Genomic DNA, 14,400 nt, shown 5'->3' on the forward strand with positions numbered 1-14,400 from the left:
CTATCAATGGTCCCTGAAGCGGCCTACGATTGATATCGAGACAGATTCTTTTAAGGTATAAAGCATGTAATCATATTTCAACTTTGATAAATTAATATTCGTCGACCTTAATAGATGAAATTGGAGATTTGCCGGTATTATGCTGGAACCGTATGTATTGCATTTTGAATGTTTTCTTACTTGTTTCACCATTGATTTTTATGGAAAAATAGTTCGGCTTGATTTTAGAGAAGATATATGCACTGTATATAATATTGTGGGAGCAATAAGGAGAGTCGCACATTTTGCGCCCTTATGTCCCTGCTAGCTTGGCGGCGTGCATAATATGCGCCTATAATATGGATCGACGAGCTTTAAAAAGCTAGTGCTTAATTTGCACTTTGTATATGTTGTTACGGCAACAACGAGATGCATATTTTAAATTGCGTTTCTTAGATATACAAAAGTCGAGTGATAATGAGTGTAGCATTTATTTAAATGATATTTAGAGTTAATATCATGTTTTCTCGTAGCCTGACCTATTACCTAAAATCATGAATTTGGTGAATTAAATTTGCAGCAGTGCCTATGCAAATAAGCCTATCTTTGGTAAAGAAGGAAAATACACTTGTGGTAGGCATATTTGAATATGGGAACCACAATAGTTCTCGGGTTTAAGAACCTGATGAGCACTGTACCACCAGAAGTGGAACAATACAGGACGGTAGCATAATGATTGGGTGAATAACCATCTTTGATCCTGGAAGAGCTCTGCTATCGTTGTGACATAAAAGACACGTACGCGAATTTGAAATGTCGTTCATTGTTGTTGACCTCTATCGGTCGTCTTGGCAGGACTGGTACTGATATTGAGATAATGTCTATGGTCACAGAATTCGTTTACAGTTTACTGTTGATTTTACATGACAATGTAAATTCTTAAAATTATCCCAGCTGGACTGTAAACGAGAGAGGAAACCTGATCAGTTACCTCTCATAGGTTGTGTGTTATTATTGTTTTCTGCACCCAGTTACTCCCTTGATAGGTAGAGTAACGCGGAACTGGATGTTCTGTTGATGAGACATCCCGCCTAAGGATCGGGGGAAGAATCGTCGACGACATTGGTTAAATCCAATTGTGTCTCATCTAAATTCTCACACCGAGAAATGCCTGAGGTGTTGGAGATTACTCTGTTGCTAGATTTAGGAAGTGTACGCTTGCTTGATTCGGTATAAATTAAAGTCCTTGCAAGGCATGCCATGGAATCGCAGCGACTATTTCGTCCAAATGCTTAGAAGCATAGACGAAAAACCTCTTGTACGAGGTATGTTAATCTAATCAGATAACGTCCATATTCTCTTTGAGTTGTGAGTTGATATCTCTCCTGATGAGGATCACATCCATGAAAGTGTGCGTCGATATCTCAAGGAGAAGGATATCCGCATGTTCAGATTTGGTACCAATGGATTAGAGTATCCTCTTACTCGAGAGAATGATGTGAGGTCGTTATTAACTGATTGCTAACTGGTTGTCTATAATATTCAGAGTAGCTACTGAAATCGTTGTGGATAGATATCCCCTTTGCAAAGAAATTATCGACAAAGTTTATATGATTGGCAGACATGGACATATTGAACTGTTTTCTCCCTTGTGTACGCTCTTGAAACTTAGTCTTAGCATCAGTCACAAATTTGATGCTTATGTGAAAGCGTGTGAGAAAACTAATTGAGGTCGCTTGTTATGCAGCGCCACCCCTTGAAGTGAGTTTCCGCAGACACTAACTAGGTTGATGGAAGTATGGTCTGGTAGTCATAAATGACTCGACATCTCACCTGGTGGTAACTGTGTATCTATACTCATATAGATTGTAAATGAAACTCTTGTTTGTCATCCGTTGATCTGTATCATCCTAGTAACGCTTTGGGCATTGATTGTGAGCACATTTTATGTTCTTGTGCACTTTGAACTTATTATTCATGTAACCATTGTCATGTTTTTCTGTTTGAGACGTGCTATATTCCACTGCTGTTACTACTCTATTACAAGATTTGCAAATTTGATGAGAAAGTCTTCCCACCGTTTGGGGGAGGAAAGGCCATCGCCCTGAAAAACGGCATGAAGTATCCCGGTTTGCACAAAGATAAACCAGGATGTATCTCATCTTGATGTTTTCATCACTGTAAGACATGTCGAAGATTTGACATCTTTAGAGATTGCAAATCAAATTGCTTCCTTGAGAGGCTGTAAATGTAGTAGCAAGTGTGTCACTTAGAACACACCTTGAGCGTGGATGACTAGTTAACTTGAAATATTCTGCACCTCTTAAAGAAAGTGCCAGTCACAATCATTGAAAGATAGTGCTCTCAAAGAGACTATCAATGGAAGATCTAATTTCTCTGAGTATAGTTCTCCTTATTTGAGAATGTCTCTGCAAAGGCTGTGAAACCTCAAAATGAGAGGATTTCCATAAGGCATGCATGCAATAGAGAAATTTGCGATCGTAATCCAATAATTGTTGATGACATAGTCAAAGTATCCACTGATACTACCTTAGGTGTTGTTGGTTTAAACCACTCTCTATGAGAATGTCATCAAAGGTATGATTGGTTAAACCATAATAGATCAAAGCAGAAGAACAGTTTCTCGCAAAAATGCATAAATTTGGTATTGCATCCCGAACACTCGATAATGTGAGCTACTCTTGGCCACAAAAGGGTGTTTGCAGTTCCGACATCCGATAATGTAACCCCTAGTGGCTACAGGTGGGTGCATGTGCATAGTGAGAAAAGTAAAGTCAACTAATGGCACAAAGTCTTTTACAAGAACCTGAGATGGATTTCTTTGTAACATATTCCATTTTATGGATGCAGCTACCTTTATGGTATTTGTCTGGCAGTCTTTAAGTACTCGATGTGCATCTAGTTGATGTGGTTACTGCGGATCTGTATGAAAGACTAGATACAGAAAACTGCATGTAAATTCCTGAAATTTTTTTTCAGTAGAATTACCATTTTATAGCATTTACTCAATAAGGAATAAAGTGATCAATCTTCTAAGTGAATGCTCATATTACCCATGGATATGTGAACCATTTTATATGCTCATAAACTGTGCATTTACTAGATTTGATATATACAACATCTACTTTATTGGAACTTCTGAAGAGTCCTCCAAAGCACAAAAATGCTTAAAGCAGAAGTTCGAGATGATATTCTCGGTAAAACAATCTGTAGGTTGAGTATTGTAGATGGAAGTCCATTAATTTCAAAGGACAAGCTCACACAATTCCAGCTACGCAATCTCTTACCTTTAAGAATGATCAGTTTACATCTCAACAAAGGAGATGTATCACTCTATGGTTTGTATTACACAATGGATGTGTAAATTAAGGGTACATTAACTGAGGTATGTTATAGGTACCTGATATTCAGTTTGTAGTAACATGTAAGACTGGTTTTACCTAGCACCAATATCGAGACATAGGTCCGAAGAAAATTCCTTCATCTTCGTGGTACCATTAAGCTTGATCTTTCGCATAAAAGATCGCTAGATGTCTCCCACAGAGAAAAGCTAATCAGGTTGTTTAAGTTTTGATTTTTGGCAGGTTTGATAAAGCATCTAAACATTTTCCTAGCTAATAGTCTTGTAGTAGAGGATACTTGTTCATCCTCCCATCGATTATGATTGTTCAGACAAGGCTAGTGGGGAATAAAAAGCTGATACAACCAGATGATCATTAGAAATTGTACTGAAGAAGATCAGGCCGAGTTTCTCAATTAAAGGAAGTCGTTGAAGAAATTACAAGATGGTTCGTGATCTCTATGCAGTATGACAGAATGATCAACTTAGAAGGCTACTCATCAGGGGAGTAAAACCACATAAGACTATGGATATTATGAATGTTGGACATTACGTCGTGTACTCTTTTTCCTTAGTCAAGGTTTTGTCCCACTGGGTTTTCCTTGCCAAGGTTTTAATGAGGCATGCAAGTCCACTAATATCCGCAATTCGTCATATTGTACTCTTTTTCCTTCGTCCTGGTTTTTGTCCCTATGGGTTTTTCCGGGCAAGGTTTTAACGTGGCAATATTGCGGGTATATCATTGTTCTAAGAACTCATGTTTTCCTACGCTTAGGTTTTGTCTCACTGGATTTTCCTGACGAGGTTTTTAATGAGATATCAACTTAGAACAGTGATCACCATCTAAAGAGGTGTATATCCATAGAGTTTCTTGAGATGTGGTATAGGATAATGGCGTTATTATTTTTGGTTCGAGTATTTACCATACACGGTTTCTCCTAACAACATTTTATCAAGGCAGCATACGCATGTCCAGCACTATTACCAGGCGACGTCCATCGTACTCTTTTCCCCCAGCTCTCAGGTTTTGCCGCACGCAGTTTTCTTGACGCAGAGGTTTAGATTTTATCGCAAATAATTTTGCCGATGCAAGGTACCTTAATCGATGGTCATCTAAGGGGAAATATTATAAATGTATCCTTCTAATTGGCTGACCACCTCACGCCAAATACTGCCGCACAACTACTAATAAAGGAATGGAAAATGTGGGTAATGGTTATCTTCCCATTAGAGGATAAGAATGTAATTTACAGGTTATTTATAGTTTGCCACCTGTTGTGTTAAGTGGCAAAGTCTTGTACTCCTACGCATGTATAGGACTACTATAAATAGTCCTCTAGTGTCTTGTTATTACTGCGGTTTTGGAGCATCAGTTTTATGACTCCTAGAGAAATGAAATTCTCTTTTCTTCCTCTCATTTATTTGATTGCAGTAATAGGGCATACATTTATCTTAACACACCATTAATTAGTGATCCATATTACGTTCAAGTATGGATGCACAAAGTTGCTGACAACACAATCCCAACATTTTATTTTCTTTACACATTCAGCATTAATCCAAAATAAGCACTACTACTAAGTAACTAGATCCTATTTTTACTTCTTTGGAGATTTAGAAGCAACGGATTTTCCTGGAAATTTAGGAGTCTCTGCCTCGGCCTTTCCACTCTTCTTAGGTAACAAGATGGGATTAATGTTAGGAAGGACACCACCACTAGCAATTGTAACACCAACAAGTAATTTTCCCAATTCTTCGTCATTCCTTGTTGCTAAACATAAATGTCTTGGGATAATTCTCGATTTCTTGTTGTCTCTTGCAGCATTTCCGGCCAATTCCAATACCTAAAAACCCATTCCAAAATTAAAATACACCAAATCAAAATCAATTACAAAACCCAGATTCAAAATGAAGAAAACTAGTGAAAATTAGGGGTTTTTTACCTCAGCGGCGAGATATTCAAGAACAGCGGCCATGTAAACAGGAGCACCAGAACCAAGACGCTGAGAGTAACGACCTTTCTTCAGGAAACGAGTGACTCTTCCAACTGGGAATTGTAATCCGGTTTTAGCAGATTTTGTTACGGCTTTCTTTCTATCACCGCCTTTTCTTCCTCCCTTGCTAACAACATTTGCACTTGCAGTTCCTTCCATTGATAACCTAGAATGATGATTCTGAATACTAGGATTTTGAGGATGAGAAAATTTCCGTGAATCGGTTGAGAGCTGGAAGAGAATTTGTGAATCAAACTGGCCTGGTTCGCTGGTTATTTCTCTCCCGTAGTTGGACGGATCCACATCATTTTTTGCCCATGATATTTTGATTGAAAGCCCATTTGGTTTTACTCACTACAAAGACGAGTATTATAGTATTCCCTCCGTCCCTGTTAAGTGACTTATTTACTTTTTAAATTTTGTCCCATTGTTAAGTGACCTAGACCTATATCACTAAACAATGAGATATTTCTTAAATTATCCTTTTAATTGATTATAAGAAATATATGAAATATGCATAATTTGATAGACATATTTATATTCGTTACGTAGGTGTTTTAAAATGCTTTTCAATGGTATAAAGTTTGCGAACATCAATGATGTAGTTTGAGAAATAAATCATTTCAAAATTTCACTAATTATTATGTATAAAGGTATAATTGTAAAATATGCTTAAAAATATTCTTTTCCATTGCTTGTCTTAAAAATTGTGTAAATTTGAACTAGGTCATTTAATAGTGGGAGGGAGAGAGTATATACTCTTTGGATAAGAATTGAAAAAAAATGTGAACTGTCATTTTTTTTGATCAGTCTAAGTAACATGATTTCTATGGTTTTAAATTTTGAATTCATTGCCCAATTTGTGTTTATTTTGCTTTTCATCTAACCTTATTAACTTTTACCATTTTCAGGTTTCATCCGAACTTGAAAGAATACACAACAAAACGCCTTGTTTGATCACTCTACATTGTGGAGAATCTCTGCAAAAGTATTGGATGATTTTTTTGTTTAACAAAACACAGATTAAAAAGTCACATATCATTAGTTGTTTGTGATGATTACATTGTAGGATCCATGATCTCAAAACAACTTTCAAAACCCAATCCTAGCTAGTACTAGTAGAAACTGAAATCAGAAAGACAGAAATAAATCCTAAAACAAAATGAAAACTAGAAAGAAATTTCAAACACACACCAAACTTAAAAACCAGAGATTTGACAATCTTCCATTTCCGTCAACATTTGACTAGACAGCAGCAGCAGCACCATTCATTTCTTCAGGTTCGAGTTTGGAAATAAATAACCTTTGAATACCCTGAGAGAGTTTGAGTCTACGATCAAGGGTAACTCCTAAGTGAAGGAACTTTGGATTCATCCAAAGATGAATTTCTGGTAGTAGTACTAGTATCTATCTTTTTTCACATTGTAGAGAATCTCTGTAAAGTTTTGTTTCACATCTTCCTTAACACATAAACAAGTTCATAAAAGATGAAACCAAACTAATTAAAAACCGATACCATTAGTTGTTTGTGATGATTACACTGTAGCATCCATGATCTCAAGACAACATCCAAATCCCCTCCTAGCTAGAAACTGAAACTGTAATTCATGTTTTCACCTAATGAGTTTGGAAATAAACATCCTTGGAATACCCTCTGAAAGGTACGATCATGCGAAATTAGGATTCATCTCAATGGTGAAGTTCTTCATCCCATCCTTATGATTAAAACGAGCAGCCTTTTCCTTGTTTTCTTCTGTTACTTCGATGTTAATGAACTGGCGACGATTCCATCCCCGAAGCCAAACAAATGAATTGTCAAAACAAGAAGATGTTCGTGTTCAACGACATACCATGCAGATGTCATCTTCCATAAGTTCTCCGATGGAATACATTTCAGGGGTCCCAGCTTCTATTGCTGAATCAACAACACATAATTTTTTATGATGTTAAAAATTAAACCACACAAGTAAACAGATTACGAAAATTCAAAGTCGAAAAACATACCCAGTTTCTTGAAGAAGCAGCCATTACTGTGTAGAAAATAAAACGAGACAATAGGTTGGTGGTGTATATTTATAGAGGAGTTATTACCACAGTACTGGATATTCTGCCACTCTGTATGTAATAGTAGAATGGGTCAAAGTAGAGCACTTCATTTCTCATCACTTGACATGTTAAGCTTTACAAAGATTTGATCATTCTAGCTGATAAAATCGACGCCCAATAGCTAAGCCAATCATTTGACCCACCTAATGCACATTTTGGACTCGTAGCTAGTGTGGGTCATTGTCCCCGGGGATTCATTTTTGTTGAAAATAAGCTAAAGCTAGCCATCAAAGCTCAATTTCAATTGTATTTATTTGTTGTTGTCACAAGCGTGGCTTGTAAATCTCATTTTTCTTGTCATGAAATGTTTGATGAAATGAATTTACAACTTACTCTATTAGTATTTGTTTCAAAGCTCAATTTGAGTTGAATATGTTTGTCCAGCACTCAAAATGGACTAACCTAGCTACATACTAAATACTTGTCGAGCACAACAACTGAAAAAGCTGTTTTCCATCTCAATTAATTGAAACCCATCCTCATAAACATCAAGATGTTTAAAATTGGTCGGGGTCCATTGCATCCCATCCACATCAACTGAAATCACGAGCAACTGATGGACTTTCAGACTCAATTCAGTTTTATTTGGATTTTGGACTATAACACGCCATCAAAAATGAGTAAAAAGAGTCCTTCCGTAGCTACGTATATAGTGGACATGCATTAGTGGATGATTCACTCAAATAAACTTGACTCCGTCATTTCGGAGTCAGAAAAAGTAATTTTAGGGTTTCACAATGTAAACTTGACTCGGTCATTCCGTAGCTACATAATTTATGTTGTTTTGCTTTTCTGGTTGAACTTAGTTTGTTACTCAAGCCTTACCATTTTAGGCTTTCATCCAAAATACACACAGAGACTAGAAAACAAAACCTTCTCGGTCTGGTCTCTACATTGTGGAGAATCTCTCTAAAAGTTTTGTTTGACCAGATCAAAACAAACTAATCAAGGCACAATTTTATAAGAAATGGAAGGATTTTACTCGTAAATAAAGATAGATAGACACCATTAATTGAGATGATTACGTTGTAAAGTCCGTGATCAGAGAAATTATAGAAGACATGCCATCCAGTATAGTGATTACACGACCACGTAGTAACGTACATTCCCAGTGGATTATGTTAGTCTTTGGATAGGATTTCAAAGGTCCAAGAGTGAGTTGTCATATGTGATGAGTCAAGTAACATGATTTTTTGATGTTATGCTTTTGGTGCGACCGCAGCTTGTCTTTCAACCTTAACCATTTTCAGAGGGCAAGCTGAAGCTTGGCGTGTCTGCAACAGAATACGGAGGAGACGCTACAGGATTAACAAAATGTTCTCTGATCTCTGCTACATTGCGGAGAAGCAGTTTTAATATTTCCATATAGATTGACAGGACGGCACCATTAAATTTCTGTTTGAACTTTGAAGCTTAACATTTTTTTTCAACAAAAACAATCAAAAAATTCTTAAAAAGAATTGAATATATTAAGAGATTTGTAATATGGAAATGGTAGGATTTTACCCAATATATTAAGGGTTAAAAACAGATATAGGCCTATTTTTTCAGGGTGACAACCATAGGCCTGTTTTTTTTGAAAATTACAAATTTAGGCCGGTTTTGACCATTTTACTGAAAAAACAGCTAACGGTGGTTATCCACCTTTTTGGAACCGTTAGTGTAGGATAAAAATACAATTAAACCCTTTGAATCATTGAAGTCGCCGAGTTGCAGCTTAACTCGCCGATTCTGCACAGTAACTCGCTTATGACTGGGTATACACGTGTACTTGTACACGTCATCAATCTGGCCACGTGTCAGTAAAAAAAGTGGACCCCACATCAAACCCAACAGTAGCATTATCTGACTTTATAATGGATTAACAAATTCAAGTTAAGCTTACCCGAGTGTAGTAGCTAATGCATGCTTTCACTGAAACTAACTATAATCCTATAACTACTATCACCAAACATTCATTGTAACATCATCACCAGATCACATTTCCAACTGCCACTGCAAACCCCAAATCATCATCACCTCGTAATTTTCCATTCCATGACTGCAATTTTCCATTCCATAACTGCAATCATTGCACCTGACCCATTCATTCATTTCAGCTCAATTTCACCATTGCATTTACCACTATTTGTTGCAGCTCCACCACCATAGCTCAAACCACCCCCATTTGTAGTTTACCATCACCAAGCAAACTTCAAAAGAACTGCACCTACAGTTATCCATCTGCAAAAACATCAACTACCACCACCAGACCTGAACTTCTCATCCTTTCATCTCATTTCTTCCTTGAATCAATTAATCAATAGCAGCAAGCATTTCCTGTCAAAACCCTAACTCCATTTCATTCGTCTTTTCTTCACTGAATTTAAAACCTTTATAAGTGACTGCCAACAGATGAAACACGAAGAAAAATGAACTTAAAACCCTTGGTATCACCTGCTTCTTCTTACAGTGGAGCTCAAAACCCTTCAATCTTAAAACTTCAACTTCAACCTTTTGGGCACCGTTAGCTCTCACTGCTAACACCTGCTCCCTGCAATTCCATCTCAGACTCATAGCACCATTTGTTCTCCATAGACTTTCCTGTAACAACAAAAGACAATGAAAACTAGATCCTCAATGAAAACTAGATCTACTTCAATTTTAATAATATATTCTTTTGCCTTTGTCGTAATGAAAACTAGATCCTCAATGCCAAACATATTGAATCTCAATTAGAGAACATCTTCATGTTCAACGACTCCCCACATGGGTGTTATCATCATCAAGTTATCAGATGGATTAAGATAGTAATCTTCAGGAGTTCCAGCTTCAATTGCTGAATCAAAATTTAAACACATAAGTACAATATTAAAATTTATTACACCACAAATTAAAATAAACAAAAGAAAAATAGTGGGCAAAGTTGAAAAGGCTATCAGTTGGTATCAGAGCGGAGATAAAAAGAATGAAATATCATGATTGGGTCAACCAGATCAGGCCCGATCAGAAGTGAATAGAAAATTGAAAACGTACATAGCTGCGGAAATCATTGGAATCATTTCCTGGGAATGCTAGACCTTATTAGTATGTTGAAACTCTTGGTTTTGCTAACTTAGTTAGTGATCTTGGATCAGGTGCATCCGGTCTGTCTGGCCCATCAGTTCCGTCAGATTTTCAGAGTGTAAATTAGTATAACTGATTTCTTGAAGAAGTGGATATTTGGAGAAGAAGCCATTATTTACTATACAATGTAGAAATTAGGAAACCAGAAGCTTTCTTTATATAGAGATTAGTATAGTACGCATGCGCGATGCGCCTGCCGACATGTTGTTTCATTACAAAATTTATACTCCATAGGAGTAATGAACCAACGTGGTCTAGATGTCAGCGTCATCCGCCTGCCGTTCCGTTCTCAAAAAATTTGACTTTTGGTAAAATGCTATACCACTGGTAACAGGTAATTCTCCCGACATTAACATTGGTAAAGTTTTTTCCTCGTAAATGGACTCGGCTGCTTGATGGGAATGCATTATTGAATCGATCTGTGAGCTGTTAGAATCGGTCATCCTCCTCCTGAAACATCCATTGCTCTCTTCTTCACATCCTCAAAAGTGTACTTATCAGGTACCCCCGCAAGATGTGTCATACCTTTGTAGTCATCAATACATTTTTTGTGCACCCATTCACCATTGCAGTGGATGAGAACAGCTTTGCTTATCATTATGGCGACGACAATTTAGGGTTCTAAAAGCAACTGCATTTCACAAAACATACTATCAGTTATAAGATCATCATGTATCATGAACCCTACATAAATTAAGTAACCAAACCACAAAATTAAAGATAACTCATACCTCATTTCACTGTAAACTATATAAATAAACATGGATTCGAATCCCCAATACATATTTAAGAACCCTAACTTTGAGTTTGAAATTGAAATTAACCCAAATTTAATATCGAATTTGAAAGAGCTAAAAGTTAAGCTCACCTATAGATCATTCCTTCTTTATCTAAGTTGGATGATTTGCTTTCATCGTGTAGCAGCTGCCATGAAAAAGAAAAAAAAAAGATGAAATAAGGAAGAAGAAGAAGATGAACCGCTAAAAAAGAAAGAATGAACTTGGGTGGGTTATGTAAGGAAAAGAGGGGTGTAAGGAAGGTGAAGCGTTAGGGTCCCGTCAAACGGTAGGGTCCCGGCTTAGATGGTCTTGACCCTAGTAAAAATGTTATCACTTTGTTCATTCCCGTTGTCACCTACATGGCACCTACGTGGTCGAGTTGAGAAAGGTCTTCAGCGTAGGGTCCCGACTTATAATTATAAGGTCCTGACCCTGGTAGAGGAGTTCCTCACCTCGTTCGTTCTACTTGTCATCTACATGGCGCCTACATGGCACCTAGGTGGTCAAGTTAAAAGGTCCTTAAACTAAGGTTCTGACCTACTTCCAAGGGTCCAGAACTTTCAAATCTTATTTAATTCCATTAACAAGATTATTTTATTAATAATCCAAGAATCCAGTATAGGGTCCAGTTAAAGGGTCCTGGAACTTGACAACAAAATATTAACAAAAATTATCTTATTTTAATATTTTTTTCTACTAGAAAACTAGAGTGGGTCCAAAAAGGTCCTGTCCGGAGTCCAGACCCTCCTAGGGAGCCTAAACACTTAAATACCATTAAAAAAATGTGATTTCCAAATTTTCATTTCAAAAAATAAGATTTTTTAAAAATATGTTAGAGTCCAGTAAAGTGTCCTGACCTTTTCATCAGGACCTTTGCACTGAAAACCACACGAAAAAACACTTACTTTAAATTTTGAAAGTTGGAAATAATATTAAACAATTAAGGATCCTCTAATATCAGGGACAGAAATGTCATATAGTGACACTTTTGGTAGATTTGGGTTTAGGGTGGCACTTTTGAAAACACATTTCCAAGAATGGCATTTTTAAGAATTGAGTCCTCTAAAGTCTAGACTTTCTTTGTCTTTGTTTTTGCTTTGCAGTGGGCGAGTGAGGAAATGAGACAGTGCTGTGGTGGTATATATAGAGGACGATTTGGGGGAGAATATCCTGGTCATGTTTCTCTGTGCAAGTAATAGTAGGATTGGTTAAATACTCGGGTTCTCATCGCTTGACACGTTTATCTTGGGAGTCAATCAATTCAGCTAGATCAGTTGAAATTAGCTAATGCATTTTTAGACTTACACATTGTGGTTGTGGTCCTGTGGATCATAGTGTTGGAGATAGGTTAAAAGACGGTCATTGGCTAAAGCTTAATTTCTTGCACTAAATGGCATTCTTAAGAAAGTTATGAAATCTTTTATTTTGGTTTCCCCCTGTTTACCGACCCCAATCTTTATATGTTCCATCTCTAGCAACTTCTTTATTTTTTAAAAAAAATTCTAGCAATTTTTACAAGAAAGTTTACTTTTCCATTTGTAGTTTTACTGTGTAATTAATTACAAACTAGATATCCCTCGTGGAGATATCTATTTAATTCAGTCTCGGTTTTAAGTTTATCGAAATAGATCTTGAAGACCCATGGTGGGTTCTTTGTAGTTTGGTGCAGGGCTGGGGCATGCAGTTCATTGGCATTTTAACGCCTTCAGCACCACCTCGGGGCTATATTTTTTTTACATATTTTGAATTGAATTTTCTCGGTCAACACTCATCCAAGGTGTACTCACAAACACTTAACTTCTATTTTCCTAAATGAAAAAAAGCAAACAAACTAGGCAATCCAAGCTAGTGTAGTCGGTTAAACCAGACACTATATATATTAGCATGGTGGGATTCTATTACGAAATTTTTGTGTTCTTTTCTTTTTAACTTTCCAATGGCCAGTCCTTCCTATAAGACTATGTTTTAATAAAATTAGTAAGGTTTATCGGCCAAAAAAACATGTTTTACAACTTTCTCCGCGATAAGATGCCTATTGAGGAATTTCATGTGAGAGGCCAACAAGAGATTTTTATCGAAAAAGGACTTAAAAAATCGCCCAATTCAGCATATATAGCCGACGTACTGCTGAATTCCAAAACAACATGCATGACAAAAAGGACAAAATATGACCCAAAAAAATGACGTCCATGTCCCTGTACACGACTGCACTATGAATGTAGTGAGAAAATTATTTTGAGTGCACTAATAGTGCGTTTGAAATATTGATCAGTCAAATGGACTCATGTTCATGGTCAACAACACTCGGATGTTATGTAGTCAACGGTCAATAGTACATTTTTCCGAATGTCCAGTAAGAGTTAGGGGTGTCAACGGGTCCGGGTCCTCCCGGGTATCACTAGACCCGGACCCGGACCCTACTTATAAAGGTCGGGTCCGGTTCCTAACGGTTCCGGGTCCGGTTCCTAAACTTGTGGACCCAGAACCGGACCCGTTTAAATACCCGGGTACCCGTCGATTCCGGGTACCCATTGGGTCTAAAGAAACTATTTAAAAAATCTCAAAAACTTAATATATTTCTCTTTTTAGCTTGAATTTAAGTAATTTTTATAAAAAATTATTATTATTTCTTATGAATGTACTAAATAAAGATTAAATGTAAGAGAAAAAATTTAAATGAGTAAAACATCAAAGCTAAAACTAGAAAAAAATACTTATAATTTTGCTAAAAACATGAATAAAAGAATGAATAAACGGGTACCCGAAACCCGCGGGTACCCAATGGGTATTACCCGTTTGGACCCGTTTAAATTCGGGTCCAATCGGATAATTACCCGTCGGGTCCTAAGTAGCTAATGGGTCCAATTTTAGGACCCGGAACCGGACCCTAATATACCGGGTCCGGTTCCGGATCCGGGTAATGGGTACCCATTGACAGCCCTAGTAAGAGTACATCCACGTGTTTGGGTCAGTCAACTGGAATAGCCAACGGTCAATTGTACGTTTGTGAGACTTAACGAGACCCTATTTGACCAAAACAGTAGCTAAAAGTCTATTTTCGAGTGCAAAAAAAAGT

The 14,400-nt window shown here is 37.0% G+C and overlaps 1 protein-coding gene across 1 annotated transcript; it reads right to left on the reverse strand.

The window, feature by feature from the left end:
* Positions 1 to 4,755: 4,755 nt before the first annotated feature.
* On the reverse strand, positions 4,756 to 5,587 carry LOC113338857 (histone H2A.1-like). The gene is made up of 2 exons (XM_026584250.1): positions 5,284 to 5,587; positions 4,756 to 5,184 (listed from the first exon to the last, which is right to left on the reverse strand). The coding sequence occupies exons 1-2, from the start codon at positions 5,491 to 5,493 to the stop codon at positions 4,939 to 4,941; spliced, it is 456 nt and encodes a 151-aa protein (XP_026440035.1). The 5' UTR covers positions 5,494 to 5,587; the 3' UTR covers positions 4,756 to 4,938.
* Positions 5,588 to 14,400: the final 8,813 nt, after the last annotated feature.

The sequence above is a fragment of the Papaver somniferum genome, unplaced genomic scaffold (genome assembly GCF_003573695.1).
Source record: "Papaver somniferum cultivar HN1 unplaced genomic scaffold, ASM357369v1 unplaced-scaffold_19, whole genome shotgun sequence".
In the NCBI taxonomy this organism is placed as follows: Eukaryota; Viridiplantae; Streptophyta; class Magnoliopsida; order Ranunculales; family Papaveraceae; genus Papaver; species Papaver somniferum.